Here is an 18,497-nt window from a genome sequence, read left to right as displayed (position 1 = left end):
ACACCACAAAGACATCCAGTGTGTGAAAAAAGAAGAACAAATCATGCAACGAACAAATAAGCCATAGAACATAAAGCATAGATTCCCCACAGCCATGGAGCCAGTTCAGTGCTGCAGCTGGTCCGGGAGTCTGATGGCTGCAGGCCACAGCTCGTCCTCCACCCTTGGCCTCGACACCTTAAATCTTTCTAATCTAACTTGGTGCTTAAATCAGCCAAACGTAGATTTGTTATCTGCTCTTGGGCCTGGGCTTCACTGTTTCAGTCCAGCTCTAAGTCTGCTCCAGTGTTGGCCACTGTGGCCGTACCTGCAAATTTGAGAGTCCAGTTCACCATATATTTCAGGATATGGCAGGTTATACAGATGGTTCAAAAGCACACTTGCCAGCAGAAAATTACAGACTGCAGTTTACAGTGAATGTCGCCCAAAAAATGTATATTTTGTAGAATTGTTAGTAGTTTTGTTAGCTGTCTGCAAAATGTCACCATCTCTCACCAGCACCATCTTCACCATATACTCCCCAGCTGCTTACTTCATCCTCCTCATCTATCTACACACCTTCCCCCTCACCTTGTCTCACCAACACCTGCCAACTTGTACTCCCTCTCCTCTTTTCCCCACCTTCTTATTCTGGCTTCTGCCCCCTTTCCAGTCTTGTTAAAGGGTTTTGGCACGAAATGTCAACTGTTTATTCTCCTCTGTAGATGCTGAACTCCTTCAGCATTTTCAAGATTCAAAGTTCCAGATTCATTTATTATCAATTACACATTGAGATTTGCATGGTTACAGGTAGCCAAATCACAAGGTTGTATAATTTATACATTTTTTGATGTACATTCTTTGTGTGCTTCTCAAGATTTCAAGCATCTGCAGCATCTCTTGTGTTTGCATTTTAAACCAAAATACACTGGTGCTAACTAGAAAGCATCATCACTATTCAATTTCATTTTAATGTATATGTTGCTAGTTGCTGATATTCTGGTTGTTGTTTTGCAGAAAGGTTGCGGTTATCACCTTGATTTGTTGATGGTTGCTATTATGCTAGGAGTGTGCTCAATTATGGGCCTGCCTTGGTTCGTGGCTGCCACGGTCCTCTCCATCAGCCACGTCAACAGCCTGAAGGTAGAATCGGAGTGTTCTGCACCTGGAGAACAGCCTAAATTCTTGGGTATCCGAGAGCAGCGAGTTACAGGCTTACTGATATTTGTTCTAATGGGGCTGTCTGTCTTCATGACTTCTGTTCTCAAGGTAAGGTGAAATGTACTGGAGGCTTGTTGGCATCCAGAGCCATTTTTTAAATTGAAGTTCAGGGACATTGTTTCAGATTTTTAAAAATGAAAGCCCATCTTAGTTCATAAATGAATCAAATTTACGTGAGTGAATATACTTATTGTAGATGCATTTATTTCTGGCATGTTAAGAAACTTCTAGGTTATCAAATGCAATGCTTCTTGGGCAGATAGGGTTCGTCAGCCATGGTTGGCACCTTGTCTAGGAGCAAATCTCCGCTGCCTTGTAGCTATACCCACTCATGGGGAAGGCTTGGAGAGTAAACCCCAAGGAAATATCTGGAGCTGGAGTCCCTAAGGCTACATTGTCCTACATTGAGCTCAACACTGACTGGAAATTTCTGTGACATTGATGGTGTCAGTCTTGGTCATTCCTTTGGATTCATCAGCTGTGTGGAGAGAGGGAGTTTGCATATCATACTGCATATGTTTGCATACTGCCTTGTGTATCAATATATAAACAGCTAGGATATAACATCCTGGCCGATGGAGGGTCTCAGCGAATCTATCTGGTCTCTGTTTTCTCTCCTTTTATTTTGACATTTTGTGGAAGATGCAAAAGCCTGAAAGCATGTACTTCACAATCTACCTTGTTATGATCTTGCACTTTATTGTTTACGTGCACCGCATTTCCTCTCTATCTAAAGCATTTTATTCTGCATTGTGTTTTCTTATTCTTGAACTCAATGCACTGTGTAACGATTTGATTTGTATGAACAGTACGCAAGACAAGCTTTTCTCTGTATCTTGGTACACGTGACATTAATAAATAAATTTCAATTTGAATCCAAAATGCATTAAATATCTTGTTTACAAATTTACTTATCAGTTGAAGAAAATACTGCTTATAAAATATATAAATTTGCTGTTTTAAGTGAATAACGGTTATTTCTTATTTGCAGTTTATCCCAATGCCAGTTCTGTATGGTGTCTTTCTTTACATGGGGGCTTCTTCCTTGAATGGAATTCAGGTATTTCTGCCTAAGTACAATAAAATTCAAATAATCTCTCCAAGTTCTTCCCTAAGAACATTATAATTTATAAACTATATTTCTTCCACCAGCTGTTTGACCGTTTGAAATTATTTGGGATGCCAGCGAAACACCAGCCTGACTTGATCTACCTACGCTACGTCCCACTTTGGAAAGTGCACATCTTCACTCTTATTCAGCTTACCTGCCTTGTCCTCCTATGGATCATTAAAGCTTCAGCTGCTGCAGTTGTCTTCCCTATGATGGTGAGATTATTGGGTATTTCCATTATAAAGTTGACATCCAACACACACAAAATGCTGGTGGAACACATCAGGCCAGGCAGCATCTATAGGGAGAAGCACTGTTGACGTTTCGGGCCGAGACCCTTCTCTAAGTTTCAGGTTTTTTTTGTTTGTTTGATTTTTTTGTTTTTGTTTTTTGTTCATGGGAAATGGACATTGCTGATGTGACAAAGATATTGTGTCAAGTCCTAATTCAACCATTAATTAGTGGATGCTGGGTCAATAATCTGGAGCCATGTAAGGTAATGCTTAGCAGCACAGATAAGGATGGCAGATTTTCTTCCTGAAGAGCAATGACAATCTAGTATTGTAATACTTTTATTGTGCTAAATGTTCGGTTATTTAGAACATAGAACCTTACAACATAATATAGGCCCTTCAACCCAGAATATTGTGCTGACTTCTAATTTATTCCAAGATCAATCAGGCTAGGTGGACTGAAGGGCCTGTTTCTATGCTGTACTTTCCTATGTTTCTAAGACTCTAACCTAACCCTTTCCTCTTACATAACTATCCATTTTTCTATTATTCCAGAGGCTATCTCAGAGTTTCTTAACTATCCCTAATGTTTCTGCCTCTACCACCAACCCTGGCAGAGTGTCCCACACTGAAATCATAGTGATCTATTAGACATTTATTGGGGCCAATAAGAAGAAGCGAAATGTTAGCAGAGCAGCCATTGTGTGATTTGGACAGTGTTAGAGTGAGCAGACTTTGGCTTAACAGGATTAGGCAAGAGCAAGCTTGGGCAAGCACAGATGGAGGTTCTAGTTAAGTTTCTAATAGGCTTTTTTTCTGTTAGTGTGCTGAGAATGGGTCCAGAGTTAGTGGTGTATTCCTTGTGTGAGGTGTGGTAACTACATCTCACACAACTACACACCGATGACTACATCTGCATGAAGTGCACTGAGCTGCATCTGCTTAGAGATCACGTTAAGGAACTGGTGCTGCAGCTCGATGGTCTTCTGTTTGTACAGGAGAATGAGGAGGTGACAGACAGGAGCTACAGGATGGTAGTTACCCTTAAGTTTAGCATGTGGGTACCTGAGTGACTGTCAGGAGAGGGAAAGAGAGTAGGCAACCAGTACAGAGTACCACTGTGGCCATTCCCCTCAATAATAAGTATACTGCTTTAGATACTCTTGTGGGGATGACCTAACAGCAGCCTAATCTCCAGCACTGAGCCTGACTCTGTGGCTCAGAAGAGGAGTGCAGTAGTAGTAGTGATAGGGGATTCCAAAATTGGAGTACCAAACAGCAGTTTCTGAAGATGTGAAAGATACACCTGGATGGAATGTTGCCTCCCAGATACCAGAGTTAGAACTGTTTCAGATCATGGCATTCTAAAGGGGGGACTTGGAACAGCCAGAAGTTATGGTCCACGTTGGTATAAAAAGGGAGGGGCTGCTAAAGAAAGAGTATAGGGAGTGAGACAGAAAGCTGAAAAGCTGGACCTCTAGGGTAGTAATCTCTAATTGCTGCCTATGCCACGCGGTAGTGAAGATAAGAATAGGATAATTTGACAGAAGAATGCGTGGCTGAAGAATTGGTGCAGGGGCAGGGTTTCAGGTTTCTGGATCATTGAGATCTCTTGTGGGGAAGGTATAGCCTGTACTAAAAGTACGGGTCTCATCTGAACCCGATTGGGACAATATCCTTGCAGACAGATTTGCTGGAGCTGTTGGGAAGGGTTTAAATTAATTTAGCAGGGGAATGGGCACCATAGTGATGAGGCTGAAGATGGGGCATTTGGTATACAACTAGATGCAGTGTGTTGTGAGAATGTGAGGAAGGATAGGTAGATGATAGGAAAAAATTGCAATCAATCGTATCAGCCAAAATCAGAAAGGTTGTTGAATGCAGGACTGCAATTTTATATTTGAATGCCCTCTATATACAAAATAAGGTAGATGATCTTGTAGCACAGTTAGAGGTTGACAGGTATGATGTTGTGGGCATCGCTGAGCTGTGGCCGAAAGAAGATCATAGTTGGGAGCTTAACATCCAAGGATACACATTATGTTGAAAGGACATACAGCTAGGCAGAGAGGGTGGGGTAGCTCTATTGGTAAAAAATGGACTCAAATCCCTAAAAAGGAATGACATAGGATCAGAAGATGTAGAATCCTTGTGGGTAGAGTTAAGAAACTGCAAGGGTAAAACGCCCTTGATGTGAGTTATATTCAAACCTGAACAGTAGCCAGGATGTGGGCTGCAAATTACATCAAAGCATAGAAAAGGGCAATGTTATGATAGTCATGGGGGATTTCAATATTCAGGTAGATTGGGAAAATCAGGCTCGTACTTGTTCCTAAGAGCAGGAAATTTGTAGAATGCCTACGAATTGGCATTTTAGAGCAGTTTGTGGTTGAGCCCAACAAGGGAACGCCAGTACTAGATTGGGTGTTATGTGATGACCCAGATTTGACTGGGGAGGTTAAGAAAATAGAACCCTTAGGATGCAGTGAGCATAATATAATAGATCTCACCATGCAGTTTGAGAAAGAGAAGCTAAAATTGTATGTATCAGTATGACAGTGGAGTAAATGGAATTACAGAGGCATGAGAGAGAAGCTGGCCTAAGTTGATTTGAAGGGACACTAGCAGAATAGCAATGGCTGGAGTTTCTGGGAACAATTTGGTAAGGTACATGAAAGAAACATCCCAAAGATAAAAGTACTCTACAGGGTCAAAGACTCCTTATGAGGAAAGCGAAGGCATATAATACAGCAAGAATTTGTGAGAAGGTGGAGGATTGGAAAGCTTTTAAAAACCCAAAAGAAGGCAACTAAAAAGGCCATAGAGAGAGAAAAGATGAAATATGAAGTAAGCTAGCCAATAATATAAAGGAGGATACAAAAAGATTTTTCAGATATCTGAAGAATAATAGGTGAGAAAGTATAACGAAACACTGGAAAATGATACTGGAGAGGTAGTAATGGGGACCAAAGAAATAGTATATTTTGCGTCAGTTTTTACCGTGGAAGTCACTAGCAGAATGCCAGAAGTGCAAGAGTGTTGGGGCAGAAGTGAGTATCATTGCTATTACTAAGGATAAGATGTTTGGGAAGTTGAAAAGTCTGAAGGTAGCTAAATCATTTAGACCAGATGGACTACACCTTAGGGTTCTGAAAGAAGTATTTGAAATGATTGTGGAGGCATTAGAAATGATCTATCAAAAATCACTGGATTCTGGAATGGTTCTGGAGGGCTAGAAAATTGCAAACGTCATTCCAATCTTAAAGAAGGTAGGCAGAAGAAAGGTAATTATCAGCCAGTTAGCCTGGCTTCAATGGTTGGAAACGCATAAAAGTCTATTATTAAGGATGAGATTTTGGGAAACTTGAAGGGACATGACAAAATAGTCAAAATCAGCATGGTTTCCTTAAAGGGAAATCTTTCCTGAAAAATCTGTTGGAATTCTTTGAGGAAATATCTGGCAGGAAGGACAAAGGAGAGCCAGTGGATATTGTTTATTTGGATTTTCAGAAGGTTAACATGGAAGCTGCTTAACAAGATTGGAGACCATGGTCTTACAGGAAGTATACTAGCATTGGCTGATTAGCAGGAAGCATAGAGTGGGAATAAAGGGAGCCTTTTCTGGTTGACTGCTGATGACTAGTGGTGTTCCACAGGGGTCTGTGTTGGGACCACTTATTTTTACATCATATATCAATGATTTGGATGACAGACTTGATGGTTGTGTCGCAACATTTGTGGATGATACGAAGACAGGTGGAAGGACGTAGTGTTGAGGAAGCAGTGTGTTTGCAGAAGGACAGGGACAGATTTGGAAAATGGTCAAAGAAGTGGTAGATTCAATATAGTGCAGGGAACTGCATGGTCATATACTTTGATAGAAGGAATAAAAGCATTGACCATTTTCTAAATGGGAAGAAAATTCAAAACTCTGAGGTGCAAGGGGACTTGGGAGTCCTTGTGCAGGGTTCTGTAAGTGTTGACTTGCAGGTTGCGTTGGTGTTGAGGAAGGTAAATGCAACGTAACCATTCATTTCGTGAGGATTTGAATATAAGAGGAAGGGTGTAATTCTGAGGCTTTAGAAGGCAATACTTGGAGTATTGTGATAAATTTTGGTCCCTTATCTAAGAAATGATGTGCTGGCATTGGAGAGGGCCTAAAAGAGGTTCCTAGAAATGAAAGAGTTAGCATATGAGGAGTGGTGTTTGCTCTGGGCCTGTACTCGCTGGAGTTTACATGAGTGAGGGGGGGATCTCATCAAAACCTATCAAATACTGAAAGGTTTAGGATGGATGTGGAGAGGAGGTTTCCTATAGTGGAGGAGCCTAGGACCAGAGGGTACAACCTCAAAATAGAGTGACATCTATTTAGAACAGAGATGAGGAGGAATTTCTTTAGCCGGAGGGTGATGAATTCATTCCCACAGATGGCTGTGGCATTGGGTATATTTAAGGTGGAGGTTGATAGGTTCTTGATTAATCATCGTGTCAAAGGTTATGGGAGAAACCAAGAAAACGGGATTGAGAGGGATAATAAATCTGCCATGATGGAATGGCAGAGCAGGCCCAATAGGCCAAATGGCCCAATTCTGCTTTGATGTCTTGTGGTCTTATAGTTATGTGTAATTCTGTTCTCTGTATTCCATGGGAGAGTTAGTATAGTGCAAACTCATTGGTTTGTTTCGGTAGATGAAGACATAGTCTTGTGTGGAGAAGTTGAGTAAGAATGACTTATACTGTCAGGGGTTAAAAGGTGAGAGATGATTTCACTGAAATATGCAGGATTTTGTAAGAAAGTGGCAGATTTAATCTTAGTAGTCTGTTTCTTTTAGTTGTACAACCTAGAATTAGGGTAGCATAGCTTCGGGGATGTGAATTTCCAATTTAATACTGTGATAAAAAGAAATTCTGTTGCACAAAGCATCATATATTCTTCAGTTTCTTACTCTCAGGTGTGGTGGATGATGAGTGTATGAGCTTCTTGAGCAGTAAGGGAATTAACTGATAAGTGAACTTGGTAGGAAAGTAGAGGGATCTTATCTTCTCTTGCTTCAGTTTCTTATTTTTTTTTGTGCCAAAGGGCATCTTATAAGCATTCAAGGTTTAAATAGTGCCCGAGGTAAAACACTTGGTTTACAGATGATGCCAAATTGAAAGAGGAAAAGGTCCAAGCACCAGGAAATAAGAAAGCCAAGTGTGAAATGCTGAGGATGTGGCAATGAACCAGAATGTTTTTTTTCTCTGTTATTATTGGCAGGTGCTTGCTCTTGTATTTATCCGTAAATTGTTGGACTTCTGCTTTACGAAACGAGAACTTAGCTGGTTAGATGACTTGATGCCTGAAAGCAAAAAGAAGAAATTGGAAGATATGCAGAAAAAGAAAAAAGAAACTGAAGTAAGTGCCTAATTGTAAACATTTTTCCTTTAACATTCGATTATGTGTTTCCCTGTTGATACTGTTGATAGTCCAACAAACAGGTTAACAGATTCCTCCATTGATTACTACTTGTTGCCATGTTTTTTCACTTTTCATGTAAAGGTTATTTAATACATCTTGATTACTTACAGATTTGAACATTTGAATGTAGTTTTGAGCAATATTCTATAGACAATAAACAATAGGTGCAGGTATAGGCCATTCAGCCCTGCTAGCCAGGACCGCCATTCACTGTGATCATAGCTGATCATACACAATCATTACCCCGTTCCTGCCCTCTCCCCATATCCCTTGACCCCTCTATCTATAAGAGCTCTATCTAACTCTCTTGAATGCATCCAGAGACTTGGCCTCCACTGCCTTCTGCGGCAGAGCATTTCACATATACACCACTCTCTGGGTGAAAAAGTTTTTCCGCATCTCCATTCTAAATGGCCTACCCCTTATTCTTAAACTGTGGCCTCTAGTTCTGGACTCACCCATCAGCGGGAACATGCTTCCTGCCTCCAGCGTGTCCAATCCCTTAATAATCTTATATGTTTCAATTAGATCCCCTCTCATCCTTCTAAATTCCAGTGTATACAAGCCCAGTCGCTCCAATCTTTCAACATATGACAGTCCCGCCATTCTGGGAATTAACCTTGTGAAGCTTTGCTGCACTCCCTCAGTAGCAAGAATGTCCTTCCTCAAATTTGGAGACCAAAACTGCACACAGTACTCCAGGTGTGGTCTCACCAGGGCCCTGTACAGTTGCAGAAGGACCTCTTTACTCCTATACTATATTCTACATTTGTTTTCCTCCCTAGTTTACAATTGCTACTTTGAATCAGATGTTCTGTTGCGTGTTGGGGATAAAGATGGTATATCTGTTCACGTTCTTTGCATGCAATCTTCAGTGATGATGTAACTATCAGCTGGGTGCCTTTTTCCATGTTGATCAGCCAAGAACAATACACAATGTAGAGTTGAAAGCTATGCTGTGAATAGTGTAATAATTGATGCTGTTTTTATGTTGAAAGTCAAGGCTGTAATAACATACAGAAAAGCAAATTATTAAGAGACCACAAATTCTTAAATATATGATGCATAAATTTGCCAATGCATTCTACATTTGGTTATTTTAGGGTTTACCATCACTGCAGGACTTGTATGTGTCCAGGACAAAGAAGCATGCAGGATCCATCCAGCAAACATCCTTTTCCAAAAGCTCCCCTATTAAAACAATAACTTCACAGCATCTTAAAAGTTTGGTCCCCCAGGCTGTTAATCTGATCAACCATTCTATTAGTTGTTCCCCCACCCCCCCACACACACACCCTCCTCTATCTATTATCCCCGTCACTGCACTGCACTTTAAAACACTTCTTACAAAGCTGTTTACATTGTAAATACATGCTGGTATTCATGTACATTTTATTCCATATCCACCCTTTAACTCTATATTTTATATGTTCCTTTATTATTTATAATTTTTGAATGTTTGTGTTTTTGTTATATGTTACGCCAACACATCGCAGAAATTCCTAATACATGTAAATGGTGAATAAAGTTGATCCTGCAACCTTTAAATCTTAAATCAGGAAGGAACCAGGTTTGGTAAAGCAAATCTTCAACATGCTTCAGTCCCTGTAACTTGCCTATGTGACATCACTGTTGCCTCCAGACCCCACATTCATGCCCATTACTTTTTGTGGCACTTTTGTTTTTAAAAAGGTAAAGGATATTAATAGATCTGCTTTTAATTAGCTTTTGTCCTGCTGAAGCTAACCTAGTAGGGCCACGTGTCAATTTCTTTTGTCAGACTTTCTGTAATATTTGCATGGATAATTTGAACAGTGTCAGGTTTAGCTACTATCATACATTTTTATTTATTGATAAAGTCTTTTTCACTTACTGGTCGTATTGGCTGATCTAAATTCGTAAGTAGAAGTAATTTTATGGATACAAGCTCATTCATGAATTCAACACAAGAGAAGACAGTGAGTATCTTTTTCCCAGGGGTGAAATGTCTAATACCAGAGGGTGTGCATTTAAAGTAAGAGAGGGTAATTTGAAAGTAGATGTGAGAGACAAGTTTTTTTTTACAGAGTGGGGCTATCTGGAATGCACTGCCAGGGGTGGTGGTAGAGCCAGATACATTAGGGGCTTTTAAGAGATGTTTAGATAGGCACATGAATGTGAGGAAAATAGAGGGACATGGACATTGTGTAGGGATAAAGGACTTGTTTAATTGGCCATTTGATTATTAATTTATTTGGTTCAGTACAACATTGTGTGACAAAGAGCCTATTCCTGTGCTGTACTGTTCTGTGTTCTTTATTCTACATTGGTGTGTAACTTTAGAAACTTTAAAAAGATTTATTTTGCTCTTATGTTAGAAGTATGAGTATGGTTTAGAAAAGATAAGAATATATGAATTAAGAACAGGAATGGACCATTTGACCGTTATGGTCTGCTTTGCCAGTCTTCTGATTCACAGCTGATTATCCACCTTGGAGCCAATTTCTCTAACATCCCCACATCTAGAAACTCAATGATCTTCATTTCAAGTTAACTTGACGATTGAGCCTACACAGCTCCTTAGAGTACAGATTACCAAAGAATTTTCTCACACCGTGAGAAGTAAAATGTTTATATATATATATATAAAATAATATAATTTTAGTCCTGAATGCCTTACCATCTACTTTGAGATCATGATACTGACTCAGTACTTGGCCAGGAGATCAATCTTGCGTGCATCCGGTTGATCAAGTCCTGTCAGAATTTTGTAATGAGTGTCCTCTCATTTTCCTAATGTCAGGAAAATACACTCATAGTTTATTTAATCTCTCCTTGTAAGCAAAACTGCCAATACTGGAAAAGATCTAGTGAATATTTGCCATACTTCCTCCATGACACTCTTATTCCTTAAACAAGGGACCAAATACTGTACCAAACCCAAGTCTGGTCTTATTGACACTTTGTTTTCTCCTGTACTGTACTGTAGTTTTGTAATAAAGACCAGCATACTGTTATCTGTATTTTTTTTTGTTACTTTTTTTATTGACTTATGTCTTGGGAACCAGGGTCATTTTAAGCACACTATTAACAATAGACGTACAAGAAGAAGTCGGCTATTTGGCCCATCAAGTCTGCCGCACCATTCCATCATGGCTGATTTATTATCCTCCTTAATACCATTTTCCTGTCTTCCCTCTGTAACCTTTGACACTCTGACTAAACAAGATCTGATCAAATATTCCCAATGTTTCAAAAAAACAATCTTTATTTTCTTTCAGCCTTTTGTGTTACCTAAATTCATTATGGCCAGATATAATTTATGCTTTTTTTACCTGGTGACTTCTTTGAAACAATATATAGAGGAAAGGGTCAAGCGTAAATCTGTGTGCCAGGTAAATTAAATCTTACAGTGTCATTCATGGCTTTTTACAAATTAAAGATCTCTACCTGATAACAGGTAATTTTACAGTTTGGTGGGTGCCTGGAATGTGCTGCTTGGGGTAGTGGTGGAGGCAGATACATTAAGGACTTTTAAGAGACATTTAGATAGACACATAGATGTAAGAGAAGTGAAAGGATAGTTGGAAAAAGGGATGAGCTTAGGTAGCCATTTGATTACTCATTTAATTGGTTCAGCTGAAGGTCCTGTTCCTGCGTTGTAACGTGTTCTAAAGAAATTAACTCAGTACACATTAAAAACATGATATAAAACTAGTTCAGTTTGTATTCAGTGAAACACTGATTGCATGGAAATCTGGAAGTATGTTTGGGTGAGTGGCTGGTCCAGAGACTGTTCTACAGGCCAAGTGTGTAACTAGGAACAGAGGAGCTGCAGTCTGGGTGGAGTTGTGGCCAGGGTTGGGCTCTGGATTAATTTTTTTTTTAGCTTGTTTAGCAAATAGGGTGCAGCTTACTGGGTCCTATTTACTTTCTGATCTCCCAGCATTACTACGTTTCTATTTAATGCACTTTAAGAAGATATTTAATAAAAGATGTTTTGTTAGAATCAGGTTTAATACCATTGGCATTTGTTGTTGTGTGGCAGCAGTATATTGCAATACATTGTAATAAAAACATAAATTACAATAAGTAAACAGTCAGCCCTCCTTATCTGTGAGGGATTGGCTCCAGGATCCCTCGCGGATACCAAAATTCGCAGATGCTCAAGTCCCTTATTCAACTTGTCTCAATGAGGTGGATCTTAGGACCCAGCGGAACACCAGACCTTATTTAACCGGTCTCAGTGCGGTGGACATCAGGTTCCAGCGGCAGAGATCTGAATCCACAGTGTTTCTGTTCACGAAAATAATCACGAAAACGATTGAAAATAAAGTGGAAATAATGAAGCAATCGGAAAGAGGTGAAACGCCTTCGGTCATTGGAAAAGCATTAGGTTACAGTCGGTCAACGATCGGAACAATTTTAAAGGATAAAGTGAGAAAGGCTGTGCCCCGATGAAAGCTACAATTATTACTAAGCAACACAGTTGTTTAATTATTGGGTTTTGGTGTCTTGGGTATTTGATCCTCCACATCAACCTGGCATGGTGCAGAGCGTGCTCGGATGTGATCTGTCACTAGATCGAACTTGGGAACTTCTGCTCCCGAGCCCGGTGCTGAAACATACGTTCTGAAGTGTTTTATATGCATAGAAAGGTAAAATATATACTATATGCGAAGACAAACGTTTGACTAACTGACGCTAAATAATACCGGATGTACCTGTTCCAACTTACTTAGTAAGAACTTCTGATTTTTTTCGATCCCAATCCAACGATAACCCATGCACATCCTCCGGTATACTTTAAATTATCTACCTAATACAATCTAAATGCTATGTAAAATAGTTGTTATACTGCATTGTTTAGGGAATAATGACAAGAAAAAAGAAGTCTTTACATGCTTGAACAACAAGTGCTGGAAGAGCACTTCCAGGTTTTCGCGATTCGCGGTTGGTTGAATTCGCGCATGTGGAATTCGCAGATAAGGAGGGCCGACTGTATATAAAAATAAGAAAATTAAATGAGTACTGCAAAAAGAGATAAAAATAATGAGTGGATTGATTGTCCATTCAGAAATCTGATGGTGGAGGGGAAAGAAGCTGCTCCCAAAACAATGAATGTGTGTCCTCGGGCTCCTGTAACTCCTCCATGATAGTATCAATGAGAAGAGGTCATGCCCTGGGTGATGGTGGTCCTTAATGATGGATGTCGCCTTTTTGAGGCATCACCTTTTAAAGATATCTTGGATGCTATAGAGGTTAGTGCCCACGTCAGCGCTGACTAAGTTCACAACTTTCTGCAGCTTATTTCCATCCTGTGCAGTGACTGCCCCCCACCCACCCCCACAATGTACCAGATGGTGATGCAACCAGTTAAAATGCTCTCTCCACAGTCTATCTGTAGAAATTTGCCAGTGTCTTTGGTGGTGTACTAAGTCTCCACAAACTCCTAATGAAATATAGCCACTGCCATGCCTTCCTTTTAATTGTATCAATGTGTTGGGCCTGGGATAGCTCCTCAAAATCCTCAGGAACTTATAACCATTCACCCTTTTCCTTTCTGATCCCTTGATGAGGACTGGTGTATATTCTGTTACCTTTTCCTTCCTGAAGTCCCCAAACAATTCCATAATACCAGTAACTGACAAGATTATTGATAAAGTGCAAGATTATTGTTGCGACATCGCTCAACCAGCTGATCTATCTCACTCCTGTACACCTCCTCGCCACAATCAGAAATTCTGCCAAGAATAGTAACATCCATAGTAATAAGGTATCCATAGTTATCAGTAGTAACATATAGTCGTCCAGAAAAACTGTTTGTCTGCTATAACAGGATGTACGGGTGGAAAATTATTGGAGTTTGACTGAAGTTTTATTCTTACTTTCCAATTTGCCATTGGCACCAAATCTGCCAATTTATAATTTTAGACATAGGTTGCCATCTACATCATTATTCCTCCTGCGAATTTATTTATTGAAATTTTTGTCCTGCACTGCACTGCTGCCACAAGGCAACAATTTTCATGACATATGTAAGACCATAAGACATAGGAGGAAATTAGGCCGTTTGGCCCATCGAGTCTGATTCACTATTCCAGTATGGCTTTGCTATTATCCCTCTCAACTCTATTCTCCTGCCTTTTCACTGTAGCCTTTGATATCCTTACTAATCAAGAACCTGTCAACCTCCACTGTAAACATACCCAATGACTTGGCTTTCACAGCCATCTGTGTCAGTGAATTCCACAGATTCACCATCTTTTGACTAAAGAACTTTCTTAATTGCTTAAATCAGAATCAGGTTTGTTATTGCCAGCATGTGATGTGAAATTTGTTAACTTAGCAGCAGCAGTTCAATGCAATACATAATCTAGCAGAGAGCAAAAAATAATAATAATAAATTAAATAAAGCATAATAATCATAAATAAGTAAATCAATTACATATATTGAATAGATTAAAAAAACATGCAAAGACAGAAATACTGTATTTTTTTTAAAAAAGTAAGGTAGTGTCCAAAGCTTCAATATCCATTTAGGAACCGGTTGGCAGAGGGGAAGAACTTGATTCTAATTCTTACCTATGATTTTTGTAATTGCTGATCTATATTCAGCTTCTCAATATCCCAGAAACAGATTTGGGTAAGTATATTGGAAATAGTTCTGGATCCTAATTTGTATTTCTGCATAAACTCTTGGATTATAATTCAAAACTGACATGTATCCTAAATTTGAGTAAAGCAACTGATATGACATCCTTTCTCTGTGAGTTGACTTCTCTTGTCCACTCCCCTGAATCGGCTTGCTTTATACTGTACTACAATAATTTAAATAGACAGCTCAGAATAAATTGTTTATCCAGTGAAAATAAATTCAGCTAAGAAGTACTTTTTCCGAACTGGTACAAAGTTACAATTGTTTTTCAATTGTAAAATACTTATGAAAATTCCTGCTTGGGAGCTAGATTTTAGCGATGGGTCAGAGGCAGACATTTGGGCCTGGATGATGGATAATAAGGGCAGAATTAGGCCATTCAGTCCATCAAGCCTCTCTGCAATTCTATCATGGCTGATTTATTAACCCTCTCAATTCCATTCTCCTGCCTTCTCCCTGTAACTTTTGATGCTCTGACTAATGAAGAGCCTATCAACCTCCACATTAAATATACCCAATGACCTTCTCCACAGATATCTGTGGTAATGAATTCCACAGATTCACCATACTCTGGCTTAAGAAATTCCTCTTAATTTTATTTAAAAATATAAATAGCTGTTGCTGGAAATCTGACATTAAACAAAAAGTCTTTGAAAGTTTCAGCTGGTCAGGTTGCATCTGTGGAGAAGGTGGTGAGGTTCATGAGCTTTCACATAATATTGTGTCTTTCTTTACTGATTTAAAAAAAAACCTTTGATGTTAATTAAACCTTAAAAATAGTACAGAGACTTGGAGATGTGTTTCCGCTTATGGCATTGCAGCTTTAATTTAGTTTGTTTCTACTGTCACTGCTTTTCTCTCATCACCTTAAAGCATGACATTGAAAGCTTTCATGCGTAGTTTGCCCTGCTTGCTGTCTGTAATTTCCAAAGGGTCTGATCTCTGTCTGCTTTTTCTCCTGCACATTCAATTGGCTGTAGAAAACGAAGGATGGATCTAAACCAACGTGGGTATGTCTTTGGTTATTTATCATGGGTCTCAAGAGGGTCAAATGTTCCGATACTATTCCAGCTCTCTCCATTGGATCTCCTGAATGTCCTTTCTGAATTCCAATTATTCAAAGAAATGTAACATAAACAATGAAGCAAAGATGCCAGATGGGTTGGTAACTTGACTGCACCAGAATTTTGCATTCTACACATATTTGTTTGAATGTGGAGATTCTAGATTATCCAAAAACATATGAACAGAATTAGGCCATTCAGCCCATCATGCCTGCTTCACCAAACCATCATGGCTGATTTATTATCAAGACTTTAACGTAGCCAATTTGAATAAAAATAATTGATCATTATGGATTATTTTTTAATACTTATTTGAAAAATATTTCTGTATAGATTTCATTCTTTTGAGTAGAAAATCCACACCAAGGGTCCAAAAGAACTGGATCCAGCTACTTTAACTGCAGGACATTTTCCCTGTAACGTTTACAATAATATGTACATTTAATTTTAAATTAACTTATTAATACTATGGAAACTCCATTCCCTGTGAAGGGTAAGTTGCTTATTGTTTACAAGTTGTCATCAATCTAATACTTAATTTTTTTTTGTTTAACAATATTATTACAATTCCATTTTTGTTGCACCCTTGAAAATTTTTATAAGAAACTGCAGACTTTTTTGTCTTTAGGTTACTTTTGTTACAAATTAACTACTTACATGTCCTTAAGATTTTCTGTTTTGTTGTAGTAGTCAGTTTGACAGCAATTAATCAAATAGCACCAAAGAGACTGTAAAACAAAGCTGTCAAGTTGTAAAGGGTTATGATTCTTAGATTTTGCCTCACTGTGAATCAAAGTTCAAAGTACATTTATTATCAAAGTATGTATACTATATACAGCCTTGAGATTCTTCACCTTCTAAATCAAATTCTAAACCAGATCAAAGCCAATCTTGCAGCATTAGACATTTCTGGATTTTATTGTTTTGGTAAAATATTTTTCAAGTTCTTATATGCTCTCTTAATAAACTTAAAAGAAGTCCTTTTCATGGACTGCTAGACTTAAATGTAAGTAATATAGCTTAAGGAATAATAGAAATACCTGTTCTTAATGCAATTGTTCCCCTGTTTGGTTAAATACTTCAACATAGTCAAAATAGCCTTATTTAGATTGTTTATGATAGTGTTTTTATCAATGCAAGTCAAAGTTAGTATAAATTGTGGATGTTAATAAAATTTAGCCAAGATTTTACAATAAGCTGTGAGTCGTGAGTCACTCACGCATATTTACCACTAACATTTTTTCAGCATTCATGCAACCGAATGTGAACTTTCATCTCAAGACCATCATAAAGCATCAGCAATAAGTCGCATCCACTGTCGTGTAGGGGTCCGGGTCAGAACAAGCCTTGTCCACAAAACAGCTCACAAAGGAAAGCTGTACCACATCTGTGGTTTATCAAAAACAGGATTATTTTTAAATATTGAAACCCAAATTACAAATTAAAGTAATGCTTACTTAGTAAACTAAAAGTGTAATTTTTTTAGTCATTAGTCATTAATAGAATGGCCTTGTCTACTATTTTGCGTTAGACTTTTAAAAGGATTCTTTCCAAATATGGTGTTCTATGTATAACTTTGCATTCACATCTTTTGTAGGAAGCACAAAGAATGCTTGAAGTTGCCGAAAGTGGGACAGTGCAGCTTCCCTTGGAAGGCGGTAATATTCTGAAGATACCTGTAAAAAGTATTAAGTACAGGTAAAGTAAAAATCTGTTTATGGTATGGATGGAAATTAAAATGTTGACTCCAAAATCAATAATACTAAGAAATAAACTTAGTGGAGTGGCAGGGTAGTGTAACATTTCATCAATTGCTTTACAATGCCATCAACCAGCTCAAATCCTGCTGCTGTCTGTAAGAAGCTTGTATGTTCTCCCTGTGACAGCATAGGTTTCCTCCGAGTGCTCCAGTTTTCTGCCCCATTCAAAAGATCTATAGGTTATTAGGTTAGTTGGGTAATGTGGGCTTGTTGGACTGGAAAGGCCTGTTACTGTGCCGTATTTCGAAAAGAAAAACAAAATAAATAATTATGTCAGCTTTGTGGCTAAATTTATAAACAATATTTTTTGCACACTGCTTTGCTAAACCTTTCCACAAAATTGTTAGGAAATGGTTGTTAGAAGTTTAAACTTATGACAAATTTGACTTTTAAACAAGTCCTCAAATTATAATTATTTACTGTCAGTCTAACCGATCCTCCACCATAAAGAAGTTAAATAATATATATTTTGAATTCTGCTTGCTCTTTTATGAACATGTCAGTTAATATGATTAATGATTCAAACTGTACTATTCATACAATGTAAACCTCTAACAGCTGTGTCCTCTAGGCAATAAACATAACAAAGTCCAAGTTCAAAATAAACATTATCTAAATACATAATATGTCACCATACTATCCTGAAATTAATTTTCTTCTGGACATTCACATTAAATACAAACAAATACAATAGACTATTGTCCGGTAGCACTCACATCTACAGTGATGAAATGCTTTGAGAGGTTGGTCATGACTAGACTGAACTCCTGTCTCAGCAAGGACCTGGACCCAATGCAATTTGCCTATTGCCACAATAGGTCAACAGTAGGTGAACTCGCAATAGCTCTTCACACGTCTTTAGACACCTGGACAACACAAACACCTATGTCAGGGTGCTGTTCATCGACTATAGCTCAGCATTTAATACCATCATTCCCACAATCCTGATTGAGAAGTTGCAGAACCTGGGCTTCTGTACCTCCCTCTGTAATTGGATCCTCGACTTCCTAACCGGAAGACTGCTAACTGTGCAG

General features: G+C 38.6%; 1 protein-coding gene across 4 annotated transcripts in view; it reads left to right on the top strand.

Moving 5' to 3' along the window:
- The window catches only part of LOC132378251 (sodium bicarbonate cotransporter 3-like), a 136,454-nt gene that overhangs the window by 107,377 nt on the left and 10,580 nt on the right, over window positions 1-18,497 (top strand). For all 4 annotated transcript variants that reach the window (XM_059945012.1, XM_059945009.1, XM_059945008.1 and 1 more), the window contains 5 exons: window positions 997-1,248; window positions 2,192-2,260; window positions 2,353-2,526; window positions 7,802-7,939; window positions 17,301-17,401. In XM_059945012.1, coding sequence (XP_059800995.1) covers window positions 997-1,248; window positions 2,192-2,260; window positions 2,353-2,526; window positions 7,802-7,939; window positions 17,301-17,401 — 734 coding nt within the window. The remainder of the gene's footprint in view (window positions 1-996; window positions 1,249-2,191; window positions 2,261-2,352; window positions 2,527-7,801; window positions 7,940-17,300; window positions 17,402-18,497) is intronic.

This window comes from Hypanus sabinus, chromosome 20, assembly GCF_030144855.1.
Source record: "Hypanus sabinus isolate sHypSab1 chromosome 20, sHypSab1.hap1, whole genome shotgun sequence".
NCBI lineage: Eukaryota > Metazoa > Chordata > Chondrichthyes > Myliobatiformes > Dasyatidae > Hypanus > Hypanus sabinus.
This window is presented reverse-complemented; position numbering and strand designations above follow the sequence as displayed.